Source organism: Drosophila yakuba, chromosome 3L, assembly GCF_016746365.2.
Source record: "Drosophila yakuba strain Tai18E2 chromosome 3L, Prin_Dyak_Tai18E2_2.1, whole genome shotgun sequence".
Classification (NCBI taxonomy): Eukaryota; Metazoa; Arthropoda; class Insecta; order Diptera; family Drosophilidae; genus Drosophila; species Drosophila yakuba.
In genome coordinates this window covers 15,332,546-15,355,939 of record NC_052529.2, presented here as the reverse complement: position 1 = coordinate 15,355,939, position 23,394 = coordinate 15,332,546, and the positions used below count along the sequence as shown (strand labels likewise).

Genomic DNA, 23,394 nt, shown 5'->3' with positions numbered 1-23,394 from the left:
GGGACTACAAAGTATTATTAATATAATAAATATTAACTTGACGGAGTAAAGTGCTGGGAAGAAAGTGAACATTTCTAAATCAGTTTCCCTGAAAAAGGTGGAATTTCGAAACGCTGATAATGTTTTCTAAAATATTATTGTTTAAATTCATAAATTAAATTATGATTATAGGAAATAATCTATTATTACAGGTTGGGATTTTACTTAATATTAATATTTTTAGCGTACACTTGCAACTCTGAAATATCGAGCACTGGTCAAAAATATCGATATCTTCAGCGCACTTGACAACCCTGAGCGACAACAACAAGTACGTGGTGCTGGGCTATAAAAACAAATGGAACTGCGCTGCAGTTGCTTTAGTTGACAGAATTCTCGACGCAGTCAGAGCAAACAAGAAGGCGGCTAAAAATCGACAACTTTCCAGTTCGAGCGTTTCCAAATTCTGGTTATCCCGTTGAGCAAATATCCTAAATTTCAAGCAAAATGGCTGGACGCGATGCGGCTTCAAATCAGTTGATTGACTACAAAAACTCCCAAACGGTGAGTGTGCTGGTGTGTGTGTGTGTGAGCGCGCGAGAGCGGTTGCTGCGTGCGTGTGTGTGTGTGCGTGTGAGTGCCGGCAGGAAAATAAGAAAACAAGAAAACCGAAAAATAAGACAAAAAAGGAAAAAAGAGAAAGAGAAGGGAGAAGCATTGTTCGAAATAAAATAAACAAAAAACAAGACAATTGCTGCAACGATTGCTATGAGCCTGTACTTTCCATTAATTATTAATAATGTAAAAAAACAACAAAGGCTGGTCGGCAGATGCCAGTAATTTTGAAAGCCGTTTCGCCACAGTTCAAAGTTCAAAAGCCGCTTCTCTGAGTTCTCTATTTATTCGTACAAATCTTATCAGAACCGAACTGATAAACCTTATCAGTGTGACAATGCTTATTGGATTTGTGTTTTCTGTACCTAATCCAGGGTTTGGTTAAGTTAATTTATTTTCCCTAGTTTGCTGCTTAAGGAAATCCAAAGTTTAGTCTCGCTACCTTATTTTCTAACCTTGGCTGACCTTTCCCCTTCGTTTATTTTCATTTTCCGCCTTAGCGCTTTTCACTTAGCACTTCCATTTTCATTTGGCACTTGCATTGTGCATTCGAATTTGTTCGTTTGCACTTTCGTGTTAATTATTCGCTTTCGCTTTTGCCTGAACGCCCAGATTAAATGCATGATTTCAATTGAGGAATCGTGCCCTCTTAAACTTTTAAACAAATATTGTTTGTTCACACTCGAGAAAGTGTACTAAACATTTGAGTAGTTTCTTTAATTCGTGGCATTCCGCAATTGCAACATTTTATACAATGCAAACCTTTTCTTCTACAATTTTGTATCAATAAATTAATGAAATAATAACACTTTGCCTCACCCATAGATACTGTATCTTTATATTAATTACTCAGCAATTACCGATTGGATTTCAAATGTACCTCTATAAATCGATAAATGAAATAATAATTCTGCATAGTTTTTTTTTAGCTAGCTGATAGGCATCCAAAACAGCTAAGTAATTGGCTCAGATAGATTAGATTGATCAAATTGTTGGGTGCGCACTTTTGGTTGGTAACTAAGTTAAAATATTAATAATATTAGTTTTTATTTTATTTATTTTATGATTAATCTAGAACTAAGTTCTCGCATCAGTGATTGAAGTGCATTTGAGCATTAAGTCACGAAACCAATTACTGCTCTACTTAAAAGCACGCAGTTAGCCATTATTTTATATAAACAAATATATATATATATGAACTTTTTAAGGACAGCGACTGGTGGGTTGCACCGCTGCTTATAACTTGGAAAATTCGTTGGGAGTCAATGGACTTTGCGGCGACCGGCTTAATGTTGCACAAACTGGTTGCAATGTACTTCGACTGCAAATGCGACTGCAACTTCGACTTCAAGTGATCGAAGTGACAACGAACCCGGCTTTAAACCCGTTTTGGAGTTGCGTGCGGAAGGCTAGACCGCCTTGGGAAAATGCGTTTGCCAGCCATAAGTCAACGCAAATTTTCTTTCTCCAATTTGGTTATGCAACCTGGCTGGAACGCCCGGCTAAAAGCGACTGTATGTGAGAATATGTTTCGAAGTGACCCAGAAAAGAGAGCTCCACAGTTGGTTGGTTCGTGTTGTTTTAGTCGATTTTGACCTTCTATGACGAAACTGTGAAAACTGCATTCTGTCAGGCAATTAAATGTTTGCCTTTGTTTTGCTGAATAATCATGGCAACTGGCTCCTTTGTTCTTTGGGTATCTCGCAATCAAGTTCATTTGGTATCCAAGAAATTCGAAAATGCAAGGAAAATACTTGGAATATTTCAAAACCTAATGCATTCCATAAGGTCATTGGTAGTCGCTTAGGAACCCTAAAAATCCTTCAGCTTACTTCTGGTATACACCTCTTATCTTATGCCCACAACAATCAGGTGCACTGATCTTGCAAAGCTGCCTCATTAAGTTGCTGTTTGCCATCTTTGTGTCGTTTCCAACGTCGACAAGTTGCAATTAAAAAACATTCCAGTAGAGTGTGTGCTTTGCATTTCTATACGAGATCGGTGGAGGTTCTCTTATCAGTTTGGTCTTCGCTGGAGATATCTACAACCACATACGCATACGCAACGAGGCTCTGATAGAAACCAGATTGACTTGTTGGGCGTGGATCGCAGTTCCACTCGCATTGTCATTCCCGGTTTGCTTCACTTTTCGTATCTGCCCCCTGAAGTGGCCCCATATTGTTGTCTCAAAGTGCAAACCATTCGCACTGAAATGTATATATGTAGTATTGTCCAGAAAATTAGGAATTTATAAGGAGAGCTCACAAACAGGTGAGCTAATTCTGCACTTCTAAAAGCTGACTTCAGTATGAAATTCAGAAATTATTATCACATTTTATTTATTTTTATTTCTTTACCGATTGTTGTTTGTCTATAAGTGGTTTAAGTACAGAGCTCCTTCAGCTGATTTCTCTCAATCTAGTGACTACCAGGAAATAAGATTTGATAAGATTTGCAAGTAACTCATCACCCCAATTTGTAAAACAATTAACATATAACTGCCCAACGAGTAATCCCACCTTAAGTGATATATCTTAACGTCTTTGTTGTGAAATACAAACAGTAGCTTAATTTATATGTTTGACACACCACCAGAGGCTTCACTTTGATAAACAGCCTTCTGTATAAAATGCCATATGCACTGTTCTAGAAATGCTTTCGAATTAGAATTTCGCATGGCGTTGTCAGGTTTCAAATCCATTAGCTAAACAGTGCGCATTAACCGGTGACAGTTTTGCAAATTGTTGGCAGAGTTAATTTTATAATTTACTCAATGCTCAATGGGCTGGCTTGCATGCGAAATAAACGATGAGGTGATTAAGGAGCGGTGTCGAATTACTCCAGGGAAATAAATTGAAAGCCAGAGAATGGGGATAAGGATGAGGATGGTTTAGATCGGTTGATAAATGGCGGACATTGATATTTCAGATGGACATGGCACTTTTATTAACTTAATGGATTGAAATAATGAATTGATCCCCGTTCATAAACTGTGTAAAATCATTTTGATATTCGAATAATTTATTTTTATTTTCAAAAGCCATTTAATTGGTTTTTTGTTTATACCCGGACTTCATATCATGACATGTTAATGCGAAAACCCATAAATCATCACTTCATTAATGCCCTAAGCACTTAAGAACACCTGAGAACTCTTATTTCCAATTAAAATATGCACTGCAAAATGCTTAATACTAAAATGACCCCCCGTGTAGAGATAACGCTGTGCAATCTTTATGTTTATGTTTTTTGGCGAAAACCCAAGGTTTAAATGAAAGTCCGCTGCCGAAAAAAGAATTATCGCAATAGAGCTGATAAGATTGCACGACACTTGAACTAACATTTTAGTGCACAAAGTTAAGAAAGTTAAGTTATGCCCTGTGCATAGCACCTTGAAATTAAAACGAAATTCATTAAACTTGACTTTCATTTATGTTGGCAGGTTTCTCCAGGTGCCATCACCACGGGCAATGGAGCACCCATTGGAATCAAGGACGCCACCCAGACGGTGGGTCCCCGAGGTCCCATTCTGCTGCAGGATGTGAACTTCCTGGACGAGATGTCGCACTTCGACAGGGAGCGGATTCCAGAGCGTGTGGTGCACGCCAAGGGAGCTGGTGCCTTTGGATACTTTGAGGTGACCCACGACATCACCCAGTACTGTGCCGCCAAGGTCTTCGACAAGGTCAAGAAGCGCACTCCACTGGCCGTGCGATTCTCCACCGTGGGTGGCGAGAGCGGATCTGCGGACACCGCCCGTGATCCCCGAGGATTCGCCGTCAAGTTCTACACGGAGGATGGCGTCTGGGATTTGGTTGGCAACAACACGCCGATCTTCTTCATTCGCGACCCCATCCTTTTCCCCAGCTTCATTCACACGCAGAAGCGCAACCCGCAGACGCATCTGAAGGATCCGGACATGTTCTGGGACTTCCTCACCCTGCGACCGGAGTCCGCCCACCAGGTGTGCTTCCTGTTCGGCGATCGCGGCACCCCCGACGGTTATTGCCACATGAACGGCTACGGCTCCCACACCTTCAAGTTGATCAATGCCAAGGGCGAGCCCATCTATGCCAAGTTCCACTTGAAGACGGATCAGGGCATCAAGAATCTGGACGTGAAGACCGCCGATCAGTTGGCCAGCTCAGATCCGGATTACAGCATTCGCGATCTGTACAACAGGATCAAGACTTGCAAGTTCCCCAGCTGGACGATGTACATCCAGGTCATGACCTTCGAGCAGGCCAAGAAGTTCAAGTACAATCCCTTCGATATAACCAAGGTCTGGTCGCACAAGGAGTATCCTCTGATTCCTGTGGGCAAAATGGTGCTGGATCGCAATCCGAAGAACTACTTTGCTGAGGTTTGTATGATTTTACAATAGCAATTTCTTCTTTTGACTGTATTGCAATCAATTTAACTTTTTTACTACTTGAAAGATAATTAATTCGGTACTTTTCCTAAACCTCAGGTGGAGCAGATCGCCTTCAGTCCCGCTCACTTGGTGCCCGGCATTGAGCCCTCTCCGGACAAGATGCTCCAGGGTCGTCTGTTCTCCTACTCGGACACCCATCGCCACCGCCTGGGACCGAACTACTTGCAGATCCCGGTGAACTGCCCGTACAAGGTGAAAATTGAGAACTTCCAGCGGGATGGACCTATGAATGTGACGGACAACCAGGATGGTGCCCCCAACTACTTCCCCAACTCCTTCAACGGTCCCCAGGAGTGTCCCAGGGCCAGGGCCCTGTCCTCCTGCTGTCCGGTGACTGGCGATGTCTACCGCTACAGCAGCGGCGACACCGAGGACAACTTTGGCCAGGTCACCGATTTCTGGGTGCATGTGCTGGACAAGTGCGCCAAGAAGCGACTGGTGCAGAACATCGCCGGCCACTTGAGCGGCGCCAGCCAGTTCCTGCAGGAGAGAGCCGTCAAGAACTTCACCCAGGTGCACGCCGATTTCGGACGCATGCTGACCGAGGAGCTTAACCTGGCCAAGTCCTCGAAGTTCTAAGCGGAGGAGGGCAATGCGCCGTATCAGACTTGGTTTTTGGCCTTAATTACGATTAATCCACTGGAACTAATTATTCCAACACCACCACCACTGACCACCACCACCACCCATTCCGAATTTGACTAACAGAAGCAAACGCTTTTCGGATCTTTGGTTGCGGGCTTAAATTGATTTAACCACGAAATGTGTCTTGTCTTGTTTTGATATTCAAAATTGTTTTAGTCATAAACGAATTACTCTTACATATGTATATGCAATGGATATATAATAAATTCTTTATATTTTGATACAACTGTTTGGAATTATTTTCTGTTTTTTTGTGTCTCTTGTATTCGCGCTCTTAAATTCCATTTTAAAATTTCTTGAATTACATCGTTACCAAAGTAAATTACTAGGTTGTAGCGCTACTAATTTTTTATGTATTTCCCATATATTTACATTTTTTAATTGTAATTACCTGAATTTTCTATGCATACTGTTTTTTTTTCTTTTATATGAAGATTTTAAATTTCAGCAGCAGATTTCCATTAACTGTAAAACTATGGCAATGAATCTCAAACCTTTTCTGTGGAACGCTCATCCCTAGCAGTATAAGTTATCGCTTTATGAGAGCAATCGATATTCGAAATGAATGGCGCACTTTAAACCTCAAACAAAATATGTTATTATTGAATTGAACAAACAAATGTAATTATTGTCGTTTGAGCTTTTTATTATTTAATATTGTTTACAAACTATATAAAACATAAATCATCTGAAAATGTACACAGTATCATTTAAGCTTAGGCTACCGCTATTTGTGTGCTCATTTTGGTTCGCAATGAAGTATTGAGTGAGTTGTTCGTATTAAATTTTTTACAAGTTGAAAAACATGTATGAATATGTAAGTTCTCTCAGTCTAGTTATTTAAAATATTAGCAAGCCAGGGCTGCCATTGAACAAAATGTTCAAATTTTACCAAATCTTTCCAATTTTTATGCTAAATGCAACAATGAAGTAACATTAATTTGTTTTTAAATATTTAGCTGAGTGCGTAAACCAGAATTTCAATTCCTGATACGTTTTTTCAACACATTTTTCTAAACAATAGGTACTGTTTTTGTATCAAAACTTTTCGCAACTCTAAAATGCAAGGATAGTTCAACATTTTTACACATTTTTCGCTGTCAGCAAAGGCACTTTTCTTTCACAATTCACTACATTTTTCTCAATCGTATCGCTGTGACGGGTATGTAAGTTACTTTACACTAATTACAAACTATCTAGTGCGTCTTGTTTGCCAGTGCTTCTGCGGCATAGACCTGAGCCCATTCGGGGAAAGTGTTGAGGTTTGGATAGACGACCAGGCCCCAGGTTTGGCAGAAAACGTAGAGGGTGATGATGGTAATGATGGTCGGACCAATGCCGGCAATGGCCATGTCCTTCGTTCTAATGTTGGCATAGCCCGCAACCAAAGCGTTGGGCGGCGTGCTAACGGGCAGGTGGAAAGCCATACTGCAGGCCAGGCCAGCGGGCAGAATCAGGTACAGAGGATGGATCTCAATGGCCAGCGACTAAAACGGGAATAAACTCTTTTAGTATAGAATATAATATACAAAATATAGAGCATTAAACGCACCATCTCAGCCAGCACGGGAATAATAATGTTGGCAATAGCCACATTGGAGCTGAAGGCGGTCAGGAACACAGCCACCAGGATGACCACCAGCAAGAGCACAGAGTTGGGCAGAACCTTCAATCCAATCAAGGCATTACCAATCAGCTTGGCCATGCCGCTCTCCTTGCTGCCCTCGGCCAATGCGAAGCCACCGCCCAGCAGGAACACCAGACCCCATGGCACCTTGGTCTGGATGAACTTCCAGGTGATCAGCGAGGGTGTGGGACCCGTGGGCACTGGGCCACCGCGTCTGGTGCAGTAGCGCAGGAAAGCATAGTTGGCGGGCAGCATGAAGCACATGACCACGACGAAAATAGTGGGCATAGAGTTGCGAATGTCCCTGGAAAGAAGTACGATGTAGGTTAAGTGAATAAATAACTCGCAAGCTTAATTAGAAGTCAAAGTAAAACATTTGTGGTTTTTCATCATCTAAAACCATAAATGTTCAGATAATACTTAAAAAGTTTGTGTCCGCTTTAGTTAATTTATAATTTATAGAGACGTCTATAAGTAATGGCTTAAGATTCAATGTGATTGCAGACACGAAATTAGCACGTACACTTTTAGAACGTTTTGTTTGAGGTAAAAAAAAGCTCTTACTAGGAGAAACCAAGTTAGACTTTGAACTTACTTGGTCTTCAGAATATCAGCCCATCCCTCAAAGATGCCCGGCTTGCGGGTGAAGTACATCACAACCATGAAAATGAACAGAATCATCACTTGGATCTCGTGAATGGACATGGGACCCAGATCCTTGTAGCGCTGATCGATAACCTTCTTGGCGACATTGGCGCCCTCCCGTCCCCTCTGCACTTCCTGAGCCTCCTTGCTCTTGGGACGCCATAGACCCATGAAGTGCCATTGCAGGAACACAAAGGTCAGCACGGTGTAGACCAACATGGATGGCACCGAGTAGAACATGAAGGTGGGGAAGTCCATCTGTTCGGTGGAGTTCTGGAAACGCGCCTCGTAGATGCCCCTGAAGGTGAGATTGGTGGCAGTTCCGATGATGGTTCCGCAGCCGCCCAGCGATGAGGCGTAGGCGATGCCCAGATAGTAGCACAGAGTGATCTTGGTGGGGTATGGGGGCCTAAAAAATGGAAAGTATTAACATTTTTAACCAATAAAATGGGCTTTTGATTAACGTTAGTAGCTTGATGTCAACATAAAGTTCATAGTTAGGTAAAAACACGTTCAATACGAATAGTACTTACTCATCCTCGTTGTTCTTCTTGGTGCCTCCAACGATTTGGTATTGCGGCTCATGGTTGATCTTGCAGACACCCTGTGCCTGCAGCTCCTCCAGCACGGCTTGGATGATGGGACACATCATGGCAGTGCAGGCGGCGTTCGAAATCCACATGCTCAAAAACATGGTAACCATAATGAGGCCAAAGTGTAATCTAAGGGAAAAGCACAGCACTCATAGTCAATTCGATCCTATCAATCCATTTCAATCCATTCGGATATGTACCTGCGGGGACTGCAGCCCACGATCTGGATTACTCTCAAGGCCAGGCGTTTGTGTAGGTTGCAGTACTCCACAGCCAAAGCGACCATGATGCCGCCCATGAACATCACCAGCGTATCCTTGAAATACATGCGGCAAGTCTGATCCGAACTCTGGATGGTAAAATAAAAGTAAGCGTTTAGGAATATATCATTAGTTTTTACTGAAAAAGAACTTACCATTATACCCATGACAGGGAAGGCCACAATGGGTATCATGGACGTCACGTAGAGCGGCAAGGCTTCCGTAACCCAAAAGATAGCCATTACCAAAAGGAGGTACATGCACCGAAATTCCTAGAAATAGGAGTTATCAAAATTATGTTTAGTTAAGCTATTTAACTGTTTGAGGCGTATAAACTTACGGCGCCTTTGTTCAGAAGCATAACCGGCAGGCAAAGCAGCGGCACCAGGAACACCACCAATCCCTTCCAGTGGTTGGCGAAGAAGTTGGAGCACTTCACCGGTGGCTGTGGTTGTTCGCCAATTTCACTGTGAATGAAATAAGATACCAAAGTTAGAAAGTATTTATGAAAAGTATCTTAAAGACAATTTCGGTTGATTGAATTAATAAGACGTTTATACGTGAATGAGAAATGGTCATTAAATTGAATAAGTTATTAATATTATAAGTATCGAAGAAAAATCATTTATAATCGAATAATGAATTTTTCAAATATTATTTTCTATTCGCTATTAAATCAAATTCATTCACGTTCCTGTTATCAATCAAGCACGACATTTTGTAATACTTACATTTCCATTTTGATGTCCAGTGGCGGTGGCGTGTAGATCTATAAGCAAATAAAGCACGAAAAGGTAAATCAATTAAAGGTTCTCAAGAATCAAAAACGAGCCCCCTCATAAGAGGCCGAACCACTTGTTGCCAAGCCGTCGTCGTACCCAAAGTAAAGTGAACCCCAAATCGAACCCAAGCATCGATTGTCATCGTTTCACGCTTCATTAAAATGCCATCCATCAATATATGTGCCAGCCCAAACGTAACCAATTGAAAATCATTTGAAACACACACGAGCACACACCATCGCAGCCAAAGCAAACCAAACCAAAATAAATAAATAAAGTAGCGTATGGAAATCAGGCGCGTGATATAATTTCTTTTTGCGAAAAGAACACAGAAATACCTACTGTAAAATGGAAGTGAAATAGAATGGAACGGAACGAATATATGTCCAAATGGTGCCTCAAAATTTGTCAACGTCTGGCGTGAAATATACTATATGTACCAATGTGTATATAATGAGTGGATATTCCGTAGGCGCATATTCATGACGACAGTTGGCCTGTTTTCCATATCATGGGCGTCAGCAGCCCAGCTCCCAGTTTTGCAGCCGTTAGGTAATCTATGTGGTACCAACTAGAGTTCTGGGTTAGGAGGCACGTCCTAATCACTGGTTCCTGCAAAGCCTCTTATCACCACAGCACCGACCATCAATCAAGCCAGTAAGCTGCAGACAAACATAATAACACAGACACACCCACCCATTCCTTGAATTTCTTCACCCTTGACAATCGTGTGGATTTGTAGATACATATGTATATCTAAAAGAATTACAAACTAATTATAGATCGACAGTGGAGGGTCCTACAACAGCAGTGTCAATGTCAATGCGAGCCTTGAATTTGAAAACTTTGATGGGGTTAACCCTCATGGACATGTAGATACAAAAGTGACGGAGTGGTTTCAAATGGATCCGTGGCGTGCCGCATGCCACCGCTAAAGGGGCCATTGACTGTCACAAAGTGAAATGTCGCCGGGAATGATATTTTATAGTTTTTAAGATACTATGCCTCACGTGCCGCAGATACAGCGCATGAATAATGACCAGTTGAACCTTTTTTGAGCAAATGGCTCAGAGCATAAATGCTGGTAAGCTTTGAAGTGAAACTGTCAACACATATTGATGTATGGAAGTGGTTGAACATTATAATAATTAGCATTACTATACATTCGTAATATGGAAGAATTACCATTTCAAGTACATGTTGTACCCATTCCTATCTAAAGACTAAGACTGTTTACTTCTATCAAAAACTAGATGGAATCAAATTGATCTGTTTTTTTCCGATGAACGATTGTCGTTCTAAATATTTATCCAAAGCATTAGCAACTCTTATATGCGATTTGATTAATATTAATTAGCTTATTTAACAAGTTGCCGCCTTTGTGAAGCGTTTTACCTCGCTTATCTCGGCTTGTTATTTATTTGTTGCCAATGTTATTATTTCGACTCTTGTTATTTTGTTTATATATATTGTCTACAGCGCTTTTGTTGTTGATGGACTGACACTGACTGTTCGTGTGTCCCAGCCAGACGTAATTGGAGAAGTGCTTTTGTTTATAGGCGACGAACGATGGCATTTAATTTCACACTGGACTGGCACGAGATCGAGAGGTATTTGTAGGGAAAACTAGCCGGGCAACTAGCAACATCTATATAAGCCATCATTGGCATCTATCAGCATTGTTTCTGCCAGAGACGCTCTCAATTGTTGCTAAATTGCATTCGAAGCTGTTCAGATAGTCTGTAAAATGCTTTTAATTATAGATTTTTATTTCGACTCTCTCTTTATGTGCATGATGATTGGAAGGCATTGCTATATTCCCCAAGTAAATGTGTTTGTTTTCAGTGAGCTCACACCCTTAGCAAGTCAAAAGTCAGTCATTAATTAGGGAATATTTCCACACCGCAATTAACAGCGTTTTTATTTTGAGAACTCTGAATAAAGCAACTCCTGCAAAAGCTGCCACGCCCACCTTGTGCTGTATACTATTTATATACAATATAAACAAGTACATAATTTGCTGATAGCAAGGCTGAGATGAAAGATCGTCAACCCAGCGATAGATAAAGGAACAAATTGATAAAGTGGAACCAATAATGTGGAACATTCTTATAAGTTTCTCCTATCTGTGTGTATAGTGTATAGTGTATGGTGTATAGTGTGTAGTGCTACAATGAGCAAACAATCTGATTGAGAATTGAGAATGCCCATCTACGTCAGCGGCTGCTCTGAATATCAATCGAAAATTGAATATATAAACGCGCCTTCTTATTATTCGTATAACTGAATACTGTAAATTATGACATCTTTATACTGCAATCTACAATATATATACGCCCATCGCTTTCGAGTGGAATTTTTCAGCTCGATTCCAAGTAACTGACTGGAGTGACAACATTATTCGCTGGGGAAAGAAAAGGTTGAAGGGCTCTATAATATAGAATATATAGAACCAATAAAGAAATGCTCTGGAGATAGGCACGTATATAGAAAACTATCATTTACTGAGCTAAAAATACTTTATGCCTGATTGAATCCGGATTAGGTATAATATTAAGAACCCAACAAACCGCAATTACAGCTAATAGCATTGTATGAGCGCCAATTCTGTCAGCTTACAACAAATAATATGGGGAATCAACTAATAATAGTACGCAACTCCCACACGAAACACCTGAAATTGCCGCCCATATATGTTGTTGATGGGGAAAAACGAAAACGAAAACGAATTTCTGTTCAACTAATTGAAATGTCTGATGGGCTGACAAGACAATCGGAACCGAAATCGAGTGGAATTGTCTTAGGAGCACCATCATCATGTTGTTTTCGCTGTAAACATATTAATTGCCCGTTTACAAACAATTTGCCAAATGCCTTTTGTTTGGCGCTTGGGGCAACCACGACATATTCGTAGATAGACAACTGCTCTTTACTAGAAAACTAGAGAATAGATATAGTAGATGTTTCTGGGCGATAAGTAGAGTAAAGTGTTTACCAGTTAATTGAACTAATAGGTCATGGAGAGAGACACATTCCTGGTGGACATGAGTAACCAGCTGGGGAAAAAACTTTATTTATTAACCCTCAAATGCTCACGTATTTGCGTAAATTAGCGTTTCAATAATCGGGCTATATATATCTTTTTTTTTTTTTTTTTTTAAATTAATTAACATCTTTATTTAATATTATTCAGGAACAGGTCAATTAAAGCCTTTAACCTAAATGTTGTCTTAAGTAAATAATCTCTTAATTATAAAATATAATTTGTTTTCAGATGTTTCACAACAGCAAAATGCACAAGAATCTAATATAGAAACGGCAATTGCATCGCTCACAAAAGCTATCGAGGGTCTATATATATCAAATACGTAAATGCTCACTTTTTGCTCGAGTGCACATCGAAACTTTTTTAATGCGGAAGTTAAGTGTGAATTTATGTTACGAAATTACCATTTTTGGATGAGTAACAGGTAGTCTTTCCCGCAAAGTGCAAGGCAGATTGATGAAATTAGCATCGACCATAACAACAAACCCATCAATTAAAGATTATTTGTAAGTCGAGCAGTGATATTTATTGAGGCGTAAAATCCATTGAGAGAAATGAGGAAAATCTCGTATAACCAAAGCAATAGAAGCTGTTATAGTAGAAGATAGAAAGACTAGGAAAAACCATTCCTTAAACAATTATAAACTACAGAAACTGAGTTTTGCTTATCAAAATGTGACTAATTTATCCAGACCACTTTGCAAATTACTTATTCATTCAGTGGCAAGCAAATATTCAAATAATTTCCGTCTGCGACTCCTTCGTTAGTCAAAACAGTCGCATTAATTTCTTACTTTTACAGTTTTGCCATACATTTGCCTGCTGATAAGAAAAACCAGTCTATTAAAAAAAGAAATCCAGTTGCCAATTCAGTCGCCATAAAGATATAAACAGAGCTATTAGCAAAACACAGTAAACTGCAGCCGAAAAGTAACACAATTTTTGCATTTATACTGTAGCATTTTATTATTGTATAGTACTAATCATTCTTTACTTCTCTATTACGCAATTATAAAGTAATAAGAGAAGAAATAAAGCACCACTACGAAACATTGATAAGGGATTTGAGTTTCTAGTTCAAGTGTTTCATACATACATATATACTCTATATATAGGGGAGCATATACTCATTGATGAGTACTTTAGACTCTAATCGGAGGCGTTAAACCAAGCCAGTCGATTAAGTTGATCCAAAGTACAAATGCAGAGGCTAATATTAAACCGTTTTTGAGCGGAATCTCTTCAATAAGTCAGTTAGCAGAAGCAAGTTACTCATGGTGATCGTTAGTTGAATGCGTTTTAATCGGTACTGTACCTGTGAATACTCATTAAAACAACTCAAGTAAACGGAACAGAAAAATCACCTTACGACACTCGCATACATTTGATATGGAAATGGGACTCTTTTACTTTACTTTTCCTTTTAGTTCATTCACATATGTTACTTGGCAACAAGCAATTGTGTTCTCGAATTGTTCTCGTATTTCGGATGAGGTCAAACTGCGGGTTATCGCCAGAAAATTGGCCAACGAAATGGTCAGCGAAATATGTTTTCAAACGGCTCGATAATTGTATGCACATTTCAAGTTATTTTTATCGCAATTTCAGAATCAATTTGTGGTCTGAGTTGCAACACAAGCGGAAACAGTCAAATCTTTTAATAATTATCAATAGAAAGGGGCAGTGCGACAGAAATTGACTCACTAGCACTGATTCCCAGTTTAATGCACTGCAAGAAACCACATAATTGTAATTCAGCGAATGAATCTCTGGAATTTCAGTCAACTTTTCACCTTCAGGCGGCTTTGGTTTTACTTCCCCAACAAATGACCGGCATATTAATTATAAATAACCCTGGCTATCGCAGCAAGCACTTTTTTCTGATTTCCCATCCTATTTACTAACGTGGCTTTGTTGTGTGTTAGCCCAATATGGATTGACCAGTCGGTCGAGCTGTTGTTTAAATAATTGTTCTAACAATTAGTATGTCAGCAGTGCCCCAGTGGCTATAGAACTTTGAACTTGACATTGACATTGTCAACAAAAGTGAAACCAAAACAAAGAAGATTGACAAATTAGCATATTTAACTGTCTAGTAGTTCCCTGGGCACTATAAACGAATATTAATTAATATTCATTCAGTTCTTTGATAGAATAATAGGGCTCACGTGGACGAATGGCCAAGAAACAGCTGTGAAATGCAAATAACTTATAGAAATGGATAGAGATAATCAAACAAAACTCAGTAAATGTTTGACAGATAATATATGAAATTTCTGAAAAGTTCCACACTTTGGTGTGAAACTAAACCCAAAACAAGCTAGTCACAGAGTATTTATCTTTTGCCACCGCGTTCAATGACCACATACAACATCTTTTTTCTGATATCGTTTATCTTCATACGAAAACTTTTGTTACACATTGATATATCAGTGGTTATTTGATTACGCTGCTTATTAGGTGTGAATTAATAAACTAAAACGTGATAACGTGATTTATCTCACACGCACAACAAATTCGGTGTGAAAACCGCCTCGGTTGAGTTTAATGATTCGTTTAGTGAATTATCCAATCCATCGAATTTTAACACTTAACTTTTTTAATTTGCTTTAACTACATAGAAGTATTGCTAAGTATTAAATTAAATTTTCCGTTTAGAAGAGGTGTTTTGAAAAGTGCAACAGATAAGCAAGTAACATGTTTGTTTCAAGTTCAACTGATTCGTTAAGTTTAAAAACTGGACTAACTGGTTTCTAACGGTCGAACTTATATTTTATTTATTTTTCTTCTAAATTGCTTTGCTATTTGTTGTGTAATTTCATTTCCTTATCGAGTACTCTAGGCCTTCAAACCACACTAGAAGATAAGACAACTTTGATTTGTAAAGTTATCGTCTAAAAATAAGACTTGAGATATGTAAAGAAATTAATTATTATGTAATGACAGCTGCTCGGATGGTTTATACAATAAATAATTGTCCAGTTCGCACATTTCGCAAAAACAGCTGCAATTCACAAATGAAATCATAAAGTTCAATGCTTCAGCGGGAAAATAAAATATTAAAAACTGGAACTTTTTTTATATAGCTAGTAAGTCAGACCCATTAATGAATTTTTGTCTATATATTATATAAATTGTGTCACCTGATACATATGTTTAATATTCAATGCTAGCCAGACATGCGGCATGCGATCTGCCGAAAATTTCATTGATTAGAGGAATGCGTGTTTCTCTGTTGATAAGAAATGATCTGCTGGAAAATTATGATGCATTATACAATAGCATGATCACTATGTCTATAAAGAACTTCCAAAGCTAACCGAAAATGAATTGTTGCTAATGAACTGCAATTAAAAACTCGTATTCGGTTGGCACTTTCAAATGATTGGGCTGTCGACTGACATTATTCATATGATTTATATGGCAATACGTGTTTTATACGTTTTACTTGTAAAATTCCACAACATTTTTAAATTAGTTTCTATTATTTTTTAGTCGACTCCTGCAAACGAGAAATATAGAACTTTCACCCACAGAACAGCACAATTTTGCACGTTTTAAGGCAAATAAACATATGAACGAATTGTAAACATTATTATGGAAAACTTTGGGCAGAAAACGCTGAGTCAGTTCATCAAAAATAGAACAGGAAGCGCACGAATGCATCAAGATCTGCTCTACAAACATATGCACAAAAATTCAAGAATATCATAAAAATGTGGAAATATCTGTTACTTGACGAGTTGCACATTTTAAAATGTTTTGAAATTGGAAAACGTTTCTTTTAAAGTTATTTCACCAATATTGAGTGGTCGTCTGGGGGAATTTCTTTTCGAAGATAGCTTGCCAGATATGGAATTTGGTTAATACAGCAAGGTCTACTTGAAGTGTGACTTATCGAGGTAGAACTGTACTGCATCAGGTGCACTGGGAACGCGAGGAAGAGCAAGTGGAGCGGAGGATCGCTAAGTCCATTGGAACAAAGAACCAGATGCTAGCGCCCAGCGGAAAAGTAAATATTGGTAAGAAATGCACTTCGGAGAGACCCCATCTTTGGTGGAATGTTGTCAATGTAAAGAGATTCTTCTTGGCTGGGGCGTTCTTTGTGCCTAGACCTTCACACTGGCACTCGGTCAACGGTTTCATCTGGGGTTCTTCTTCTATTTATGTTTTTTTTGCTCTTTTTGTTGCTGTGAGAATGCAAACGTCACGAGTTCGAGTTCACTTCCTAACCAAAATTTTTAAATAAACACAAGAAAGCAACGCGGTATTTTTATCGCACGAAGTAGCATAAAACGAGAAGGGACGACGCACATGGCGATTGTTCAGTGTCTTTCGCAGGAATTACAACGTAGATAACTCGCATTCAAGTTGATAGCAGAAGTACTGTATTTACTTTTCGAAACTAGCGGCAGGAATCCTGGATTCCTCTTCAGGTTGTAGTTATATCCTTATCGGGACTCCCGATCTCGAAAGCAGCAGGAGAGCAAACACGCCCGGTTCGTCCGATTCGGAAACGGTGAAATGCGCGACTGAATTTACTTGGCGATAGCTTCGCCGCTTCAACCGCCCGCGTTCTGTGTGTTGGTGTGCCGCTACGTAGGTGTAGGGTCCGCTGCACACGCGTGTGTGTGGGAGCGCGCGAGAGCGGGAGAAGAGCAGAACGTTTTTGGGCGGCTAGTGGTGGCACCGTGAGGCAGGCGGTCATCGTAAGACGAGCTTAGGGACACTCAGAGAAAACTCGGTTGACTCAGTATTGAAATAACTTATTTGATGGTTTGCTTCGTAGTGCGTCATGAAACAACAATTTAAGCTAAGCTTAAAAAGTTATTAATATACAGACATCTTTGACATTTTAAAGTTACGACTCAACTTATCTTAAATCGCAATAATGTAAAAAATAAGCAAGCAAAGAGTTTTATTGTTAATGTATTAGGCAAGATTTTAGGATCTGCAAGCCACTTAGGCGGATACAAATACTAAATTAATCTTAAAAATTTTTAATATGATGTACTAGTTAACTAATCAACGTGATTACCATGAGTAGGCTTCAAATAAATGTATTTTGCACTAATACAGGCTCTAGGCTGAACAAAGTAAAGCTTAGTTCTGCATAGTTTCTAGATATTTTGACTTATATTTCTTTATACGACTAAAGCATTCCAATGCTTATTCTAATGTCTAATCATTTGCAGTATCCCTGTTCCGATAAGTCACGAGTCCACTCCTAGCAAAGGAGGAATGCAGACAGCCGAAGGAGATCTCAAAACAAAAACTGCAATTGACGTGAAGCAACAGGAAAAATCTCTAAGGCATCCGAATAGAAAGAAGACGTGATGGCAGACACATAAACAGTGCTAAGAGAGGGGCGCGATAAAAGAGGGGGGAGGAGAAACACGCTGCCATGTGCAACGTGAAGAAAACAATTGCGAACAAGTAACCAGCAACCGAAACCAAGACCAAAACAGAAATAGAAATGAAAACGAAAATGGAAATAGAAATAGAAACAGGCGACGGCATGCCGTGCAAACGGGAACTGCTGTGCAACTTCGAACAAGCTGACAACCTGCTTTCGCAGGCACGCTAATTAGCCAGGCGACAACTGGAGGTAATAGCGGTAGAGCAGAGCACCTGTTGCTGATCAGAAAGTCTACAGAAATACGAAATCACTGACACAGTACCCTAAACTATGCTGTGTAATATCGTATCATCAGTTTTACAGTGCTCACTACCCATAGCTTTTGAGTAGACCTACTTTAATCCTTTAGATGAAATCATAAAGTGCTTATAACAATATCATAATTGAAGCATCTGGAGGATACCTCCTACTCCGTTTAGGCATTAAAGATGTAAGGCCCATGTAATCTGGATACTGCAAGTGCAACTTTCTCGCCGGCGAGGGACATACACTCACCCACTGGGTGAAAGTCGGCCAGAGGTCCAGAATCCGCTGGAACAACTTAACAAAGCAAGTCAATCTCGGCGGGAAACCCGTTTGCCAGTTCAAGTTTCAGTTGCTTATGTACATCAAGTGCAAAAGATATGAATGCGACAAGTGGTTGCCACTGTCATCGATTGTTGGATTGGATTGGAGTGGACTTGAAGGTTTTCCTGTTCATGCCGCGTGTAAATGTTCTATCATCTGCATTTGGCATGCTCCACCCATGGGTGGTTTTCCAGAATAAAAACTGATAAAAATAAGCGTGACCTGTTAAGATAGTGGTTGAGATACTTTAAGGTTCTTGAATCATCGAGGGTGATGAAATAAATGCTATTTCCTGCACCCTAACTTCAAATTTAAATAGGTGTTGTCAAGGACAATATACTGGGAAAGTAGCTTGAAAGAAAATTTTAATAAATGTATTTCTATGCGAAATGCATAGTAATAATTACAACAAAATTTATTCAATAATTTCTTTAAAAGTAATACATATTACCACACCACTGTCAAAACAGTTTTTATGGAAATAATTGCACACTTTTACGTTGCAGACCAACGCAGTTTGTAAAAATCAATAGGAACAAATTTCAAAGTCGCAAAGAAAAACGCCATAAATTGTTAATTGGATCGATTCAATTGAGAACGAGGACGATTCGGTTAGGGAACTAACGTCCATCGAATCAATACGACGAAGTAAACTTTAAGGAACTTGCCAGCACAAATTTCACCCATATCGAATTTCGCCAGGGAGGAGATAATTCTATCATAACCAAAAGCACCGCTTGACAACAAATCATTTTCTCAGATCTCGCTGTTTAAACAAGAAAACAAGAAAATGTTCATATGAATCATACAGTTATATGTACATATGGATGTACATATGTGTCAGTTTTTCGCAGCAAGTGGATCAAGTGAGATCATTTTATTGCATTGAGTAGTAATTTAATTGAACCGCACGGAAGGCGACAATGAAATGCAACGAATAAATTTACATACATATGTAGAAAAAACATACTAGCTAGCAACATGCACAAATCGTACAAAAATAAGGTAAATAGCCCCTTTTATTGGTAAACAGTGTTCTTGAACAACTCGCACTGCATTTTATTGAAACAGTTGTTAGTTGATTGTACTTGCTGGCAATTAACTTACAAAAGAGCTAATCTAATAACCTGCTGTGCTCTCAAAATTCCCTAACTGCTATTACTCAAGAACATCGTAGGAATTTTTAGAACCTAAAGCAGTTGCCAATCGAGTTTGTTTTATTTGGTGTGGAATCACTTCTGTAGCTCAACTTCAAGTTGAAGTTGAAGTTTAAACTTTAAACAGATCTCTAGAGGCACTCACTTAGGAAACCCCCTCTGTGCTCGAAGCAAAACCAGTTTAACAGCGGTCAATAAATTTTGGGCTCAAGATTTTTGCAACTCGTTTTGTATTGGCGAAACAAAACAAAACGAAAATCAAGGCTCCAATTGCGTTGACCCACATTTAATCACTTTGGAACATAATCTAATAAATTAAATTAAATTCATTAAATTCAATATCGAATAAGAATTGTTTTCACATTAAATACATTTTGCGCGTATTATACTGTAGAATTGAAATATATCAAAATAAACTTTTCGTATCTGCGTCTGCAATTGTTTTTCCTTTTGCGTCATTCCATGTCACGTGTGGGGGCGGGACCCACAAAAATATGTATTTTCCTCAAGGTAACATGGAGATTATAAGCCAAAAATGTGAGTAAATATTTGTTCGAGAGCCAAAGTGCTGGGCGATTCTAAAAATACCCCTAATGTACTTTGAATTTTAATGCAGACATTTGCTTTTGGATTTTGAACTTCAAATACATAGTACTCAATCGAACATTGGACCTTACGCTGTCAGAAAAAATGGGTTGACATCCAGTACACAATCTGTTGCACAAAAGTATAATCCATTTATCAGCTTTATCTATTTCATGTTCATTCATTACCGAAAAGAGCTTCAATTGTTTGATTTACGACGGGTCAATAAAACATTGTATACCCATGTATGTATGTATGTTACCAAAAACAGGTGAAAGCAAGGTATAGTGATATGGAGAATAAAACCTAATCATACACTTTATAGATTATGCTCGTATATCTATAAAACTAGAAAAATTCACTTGCCTGAGCATTCTGTCTAAATATTAGCTGAAATTTCCAGGTTCCATAAAGTCTGTTTGCAATCCCCGTGCTTCTGGAAATTCCAGAATCAACCTTATCGCACGTGTTTAAGTTAGCTCCTTCATAAAATGGGGATTTGTGGCGGGTTCGCAAAAAAAGTTAAGCCTTCTTAAGCCCTTCCACAAATTGCCTTGGGAAACCTGGGGCCCGCTAATTATTTTGCTGAATCTGAATAATTTTGTACATATTGTTATCGTTCGGTGTCGTCATACAGTTTTTCGGTCAGGTGGTTGTCCGCACACGAGAGCGATACTATGTACAAATGTATGGGAAGAATGGGGGGAAGAAAGCGGTGTCACTTCCGAAGATTTGCACAAAAGTACGCTTCTTCAGTTAGATAACAGATGGCGAAATGGAGATATCATAGCAGCAGAATAATAAAAACTGCTCATCGGGTTGTTAAGTGGGTGTGCAAACAGTCTGACGACACTTTATAGATTCAGCACTTAAACAAGCTGCTAAATAAGAGAGCAATACGATTGGAACTGCATTTATATAACTATGTGCGTATTTTCTAGGGCGTGGAATATATATTTCAAAAATCCAAACACTGCCTCAACTGATCTAAAAATCATTTCAAAATCAATAAAATACTTGATTTATGATTTTGTTTACATAACACTCTCTTACCTAACGCGTTTGCCACGCGCTACTCAAACTCGAATCCAGGTTTGCAATCGGATCTCAACAGTTCGTTTCGAAAAGCCGTCAAAAGTGCTAGGGGCTTGCCGGGCATTAAGGCGACGGGTTCAAGGTCAACGAAAAGCAATTAACCGACAAACACAAGGAACACTGCCACGTTCCCCATATAGCCATAGTCACAAGTGAAAGCCTAATCACAAGCAATTACCAACGACGGACTCAAAATCGAACTTACCATTTTTGTGGTTTCGGTCGCCATGATTGGGATCTATATGGTATAGATAGTCTTGATATATCTGATGATCTGCGGATCTGATCACGCCGTTTCTCGTTTAGCACAACCCGTAAGCGATTATTTCATAATTTCCACCACCGCGTCGAAAAAAAACATCTATAGACTCGTTGGCTAGACCACTTTTTATGAATATGTTGCTCTGCGTTCGACGACTAATATGCGAATGCTACCAAAACCAAAACCAAACCCAAACGATTTTCTTTCGCGTTCTCCTCTCTCTCTCTTTACCACTCTCCCCCTCTCTCTCTCTCTCACTCTTTTAAGCCCTGGACATGGGAAAATATCTGATAAGTTGCCGTTGTCTGTGGGTCGGGTGTGAGCGAGCGAGAGAGGTAGAGTGTCGGCGAGCGGGCAAATACTTTAATACGCTAAGAGACGCATTTGAACGTCAACTTGTTTTTCTGTAAACTTGGCTATGGTAATGATTCTACACAGGTATATCTACAGTGTTTTGCTCAATTAAGTTTTATTTCATGTGCACCTTTATTGTTCCTCGTAAATTGAAAAGGGGGAATTCGGACAGCAACAATTTAAATATGTTTAAAAGTTTAGATTATGGGGGGGTTACTTAAGTCTTGATTTGAGATGATTTTTAAAAAAGGTTCTTAATGTGAACCTTTGACTTTTTTTTAACCGGAAGTCAATAGATGGCAAGAATCCCATTTTAAACAATTTTTGTTAAGAACAGGTAGAAAGATCCTTAACTTTTAAGATTTAGGATAATTTAAAATGTTGCCCCTCATTTTTGTAAACAATTTTAAAATCAAAAAGTTAGTATAATTTACTGCTTACTTTTTAATATTCTTACTGCGTGTGTTTCCTTTGCATATAAGTGACATGTATTTTACGTATGTCGAATGTAAGACAATGTAGATTAGTGTACGTACATACATATGTATATTATAGCCTTAAAATTAAATTAAATATTGGTTGGATATGCACTGTAGACCGAGTACGTTGCCAATTCCTTTGTGTGTGTGTGTCTGAGATGTAATCTTTGTTAATATTAAAGATCATAAATTGTAAATTTCTTGACTTTTCCAGTCACTTTCACTGATACTCCCAGTGATCTGCCAGGACAAGTAAAAAACATATGGTACATATAAATGTAGACATTCTAAAAGCATATACCGTTTACATAGCTCGTGGTCTTGAGATTAGAGATACAGATTCCAATGAAGCGGACGCAGCGCCAAGCTTGCATTAGAAGATTGCCACGCACACAAGAAATGTTTTGATTTTGTTATGTTGTCTGTATATATTTCTATATGTTCTATAAATATTTCCAAGAAATTTAAAAAAATATTTTACAGTAACATTTATTATGTTTTGAAAGTATACCTAACTTTTGCTTTCTTCTCACTTCTCTCTTGAATTTGAATGAATACATATTATCTTCTAAATAAATTCTTGATAATAATAATTTTTGATAATAAACTTTGCATTGAAAAACTAAGGTAAGAAACCAAAACTGTAACTAAAAACTATTGAAATAAGATTGTTGGATAAACCGCCTCGCTGCGCCTACACAAAAGTCCCTTGAAATTATGTTTATATTGTTGTTTTTCACTTCATGATCCGAAATGTAGCGTCTTGGCCTATGTAGGCCTAATTAAGGATCCTGGAAAACTGCATAAAGAAATTATCCACAGAAAATCGCTTAACAGAAGGAAGAGCTT

General features: G+C 38.8%; 2 protein-coding genes across 3 annotated transcripts; one reads left to right on the top strand and one right to left on the bottom strand.

The window, feature by feature from the left end:
• The first annotated feature begins 341 nt into the window (after window positions 1-341).
• LOC6534182 (catalase) lies at window positions 342-5,910 on the top strand. The gene is made up of 3 exons (XM_002094829.4): window positions 342-543; window positions 4,037-4,957; window positions 5,066-5,910. The coding sequence occupies exons 1-3, from the start codon at window positions 487-489 to the stop codon at window positions 5,606-5,608; spliced, it is 1,521 nt and encodes a 506-aa protein (XP_002094865.1). The 5' UTR covers window positions 342-486; the 3' UTR covers window positions 5,609-5,910.
• LOC6534181 (protein I'm not dead yet) lies at window positions 5,795-21,853 on the bottom strand. 2 transcript variants are annotated; one of them, XM_002094828.4, is made up of 9 exons: window positions 21,656-21,853; window positions 9,531-9,568; window positions 9,140-9,266; window positions 8,955-9,071; window positions 8,740-8,888; window positions 8,480-8,668; window positions 7,897-8,355; window positions 7,227-7,605; window positions 5,795-7,161 (listed from the first exon to the last, which is right to left on the bottom strand). In XM_002094828.4, the coding sequence occupies exons 1-9, from the start codon at window positions 21,677-21,679 to the stop codon at window positions 6,871-6,873; spliced, it is 1,773 nt and encodes a 590-aa protein (XP_002094864.1). In that variant the 5' UTR covers window positions 21,680-21,853; the 3' UTR covers window positions 5,795-6,870. The 2 variants fall into 2 exon arrangements, with proteins under 2 accessions (XP_002094864.1, XP_015050497.1); XM_015195011.3 differs by lacking the exon at window positions 21,656-21,853 and adding an exon at window positions 17,024-17,172.
• Window positions 21,854-23,394: the final 1,541 nt, after the last annotated feature.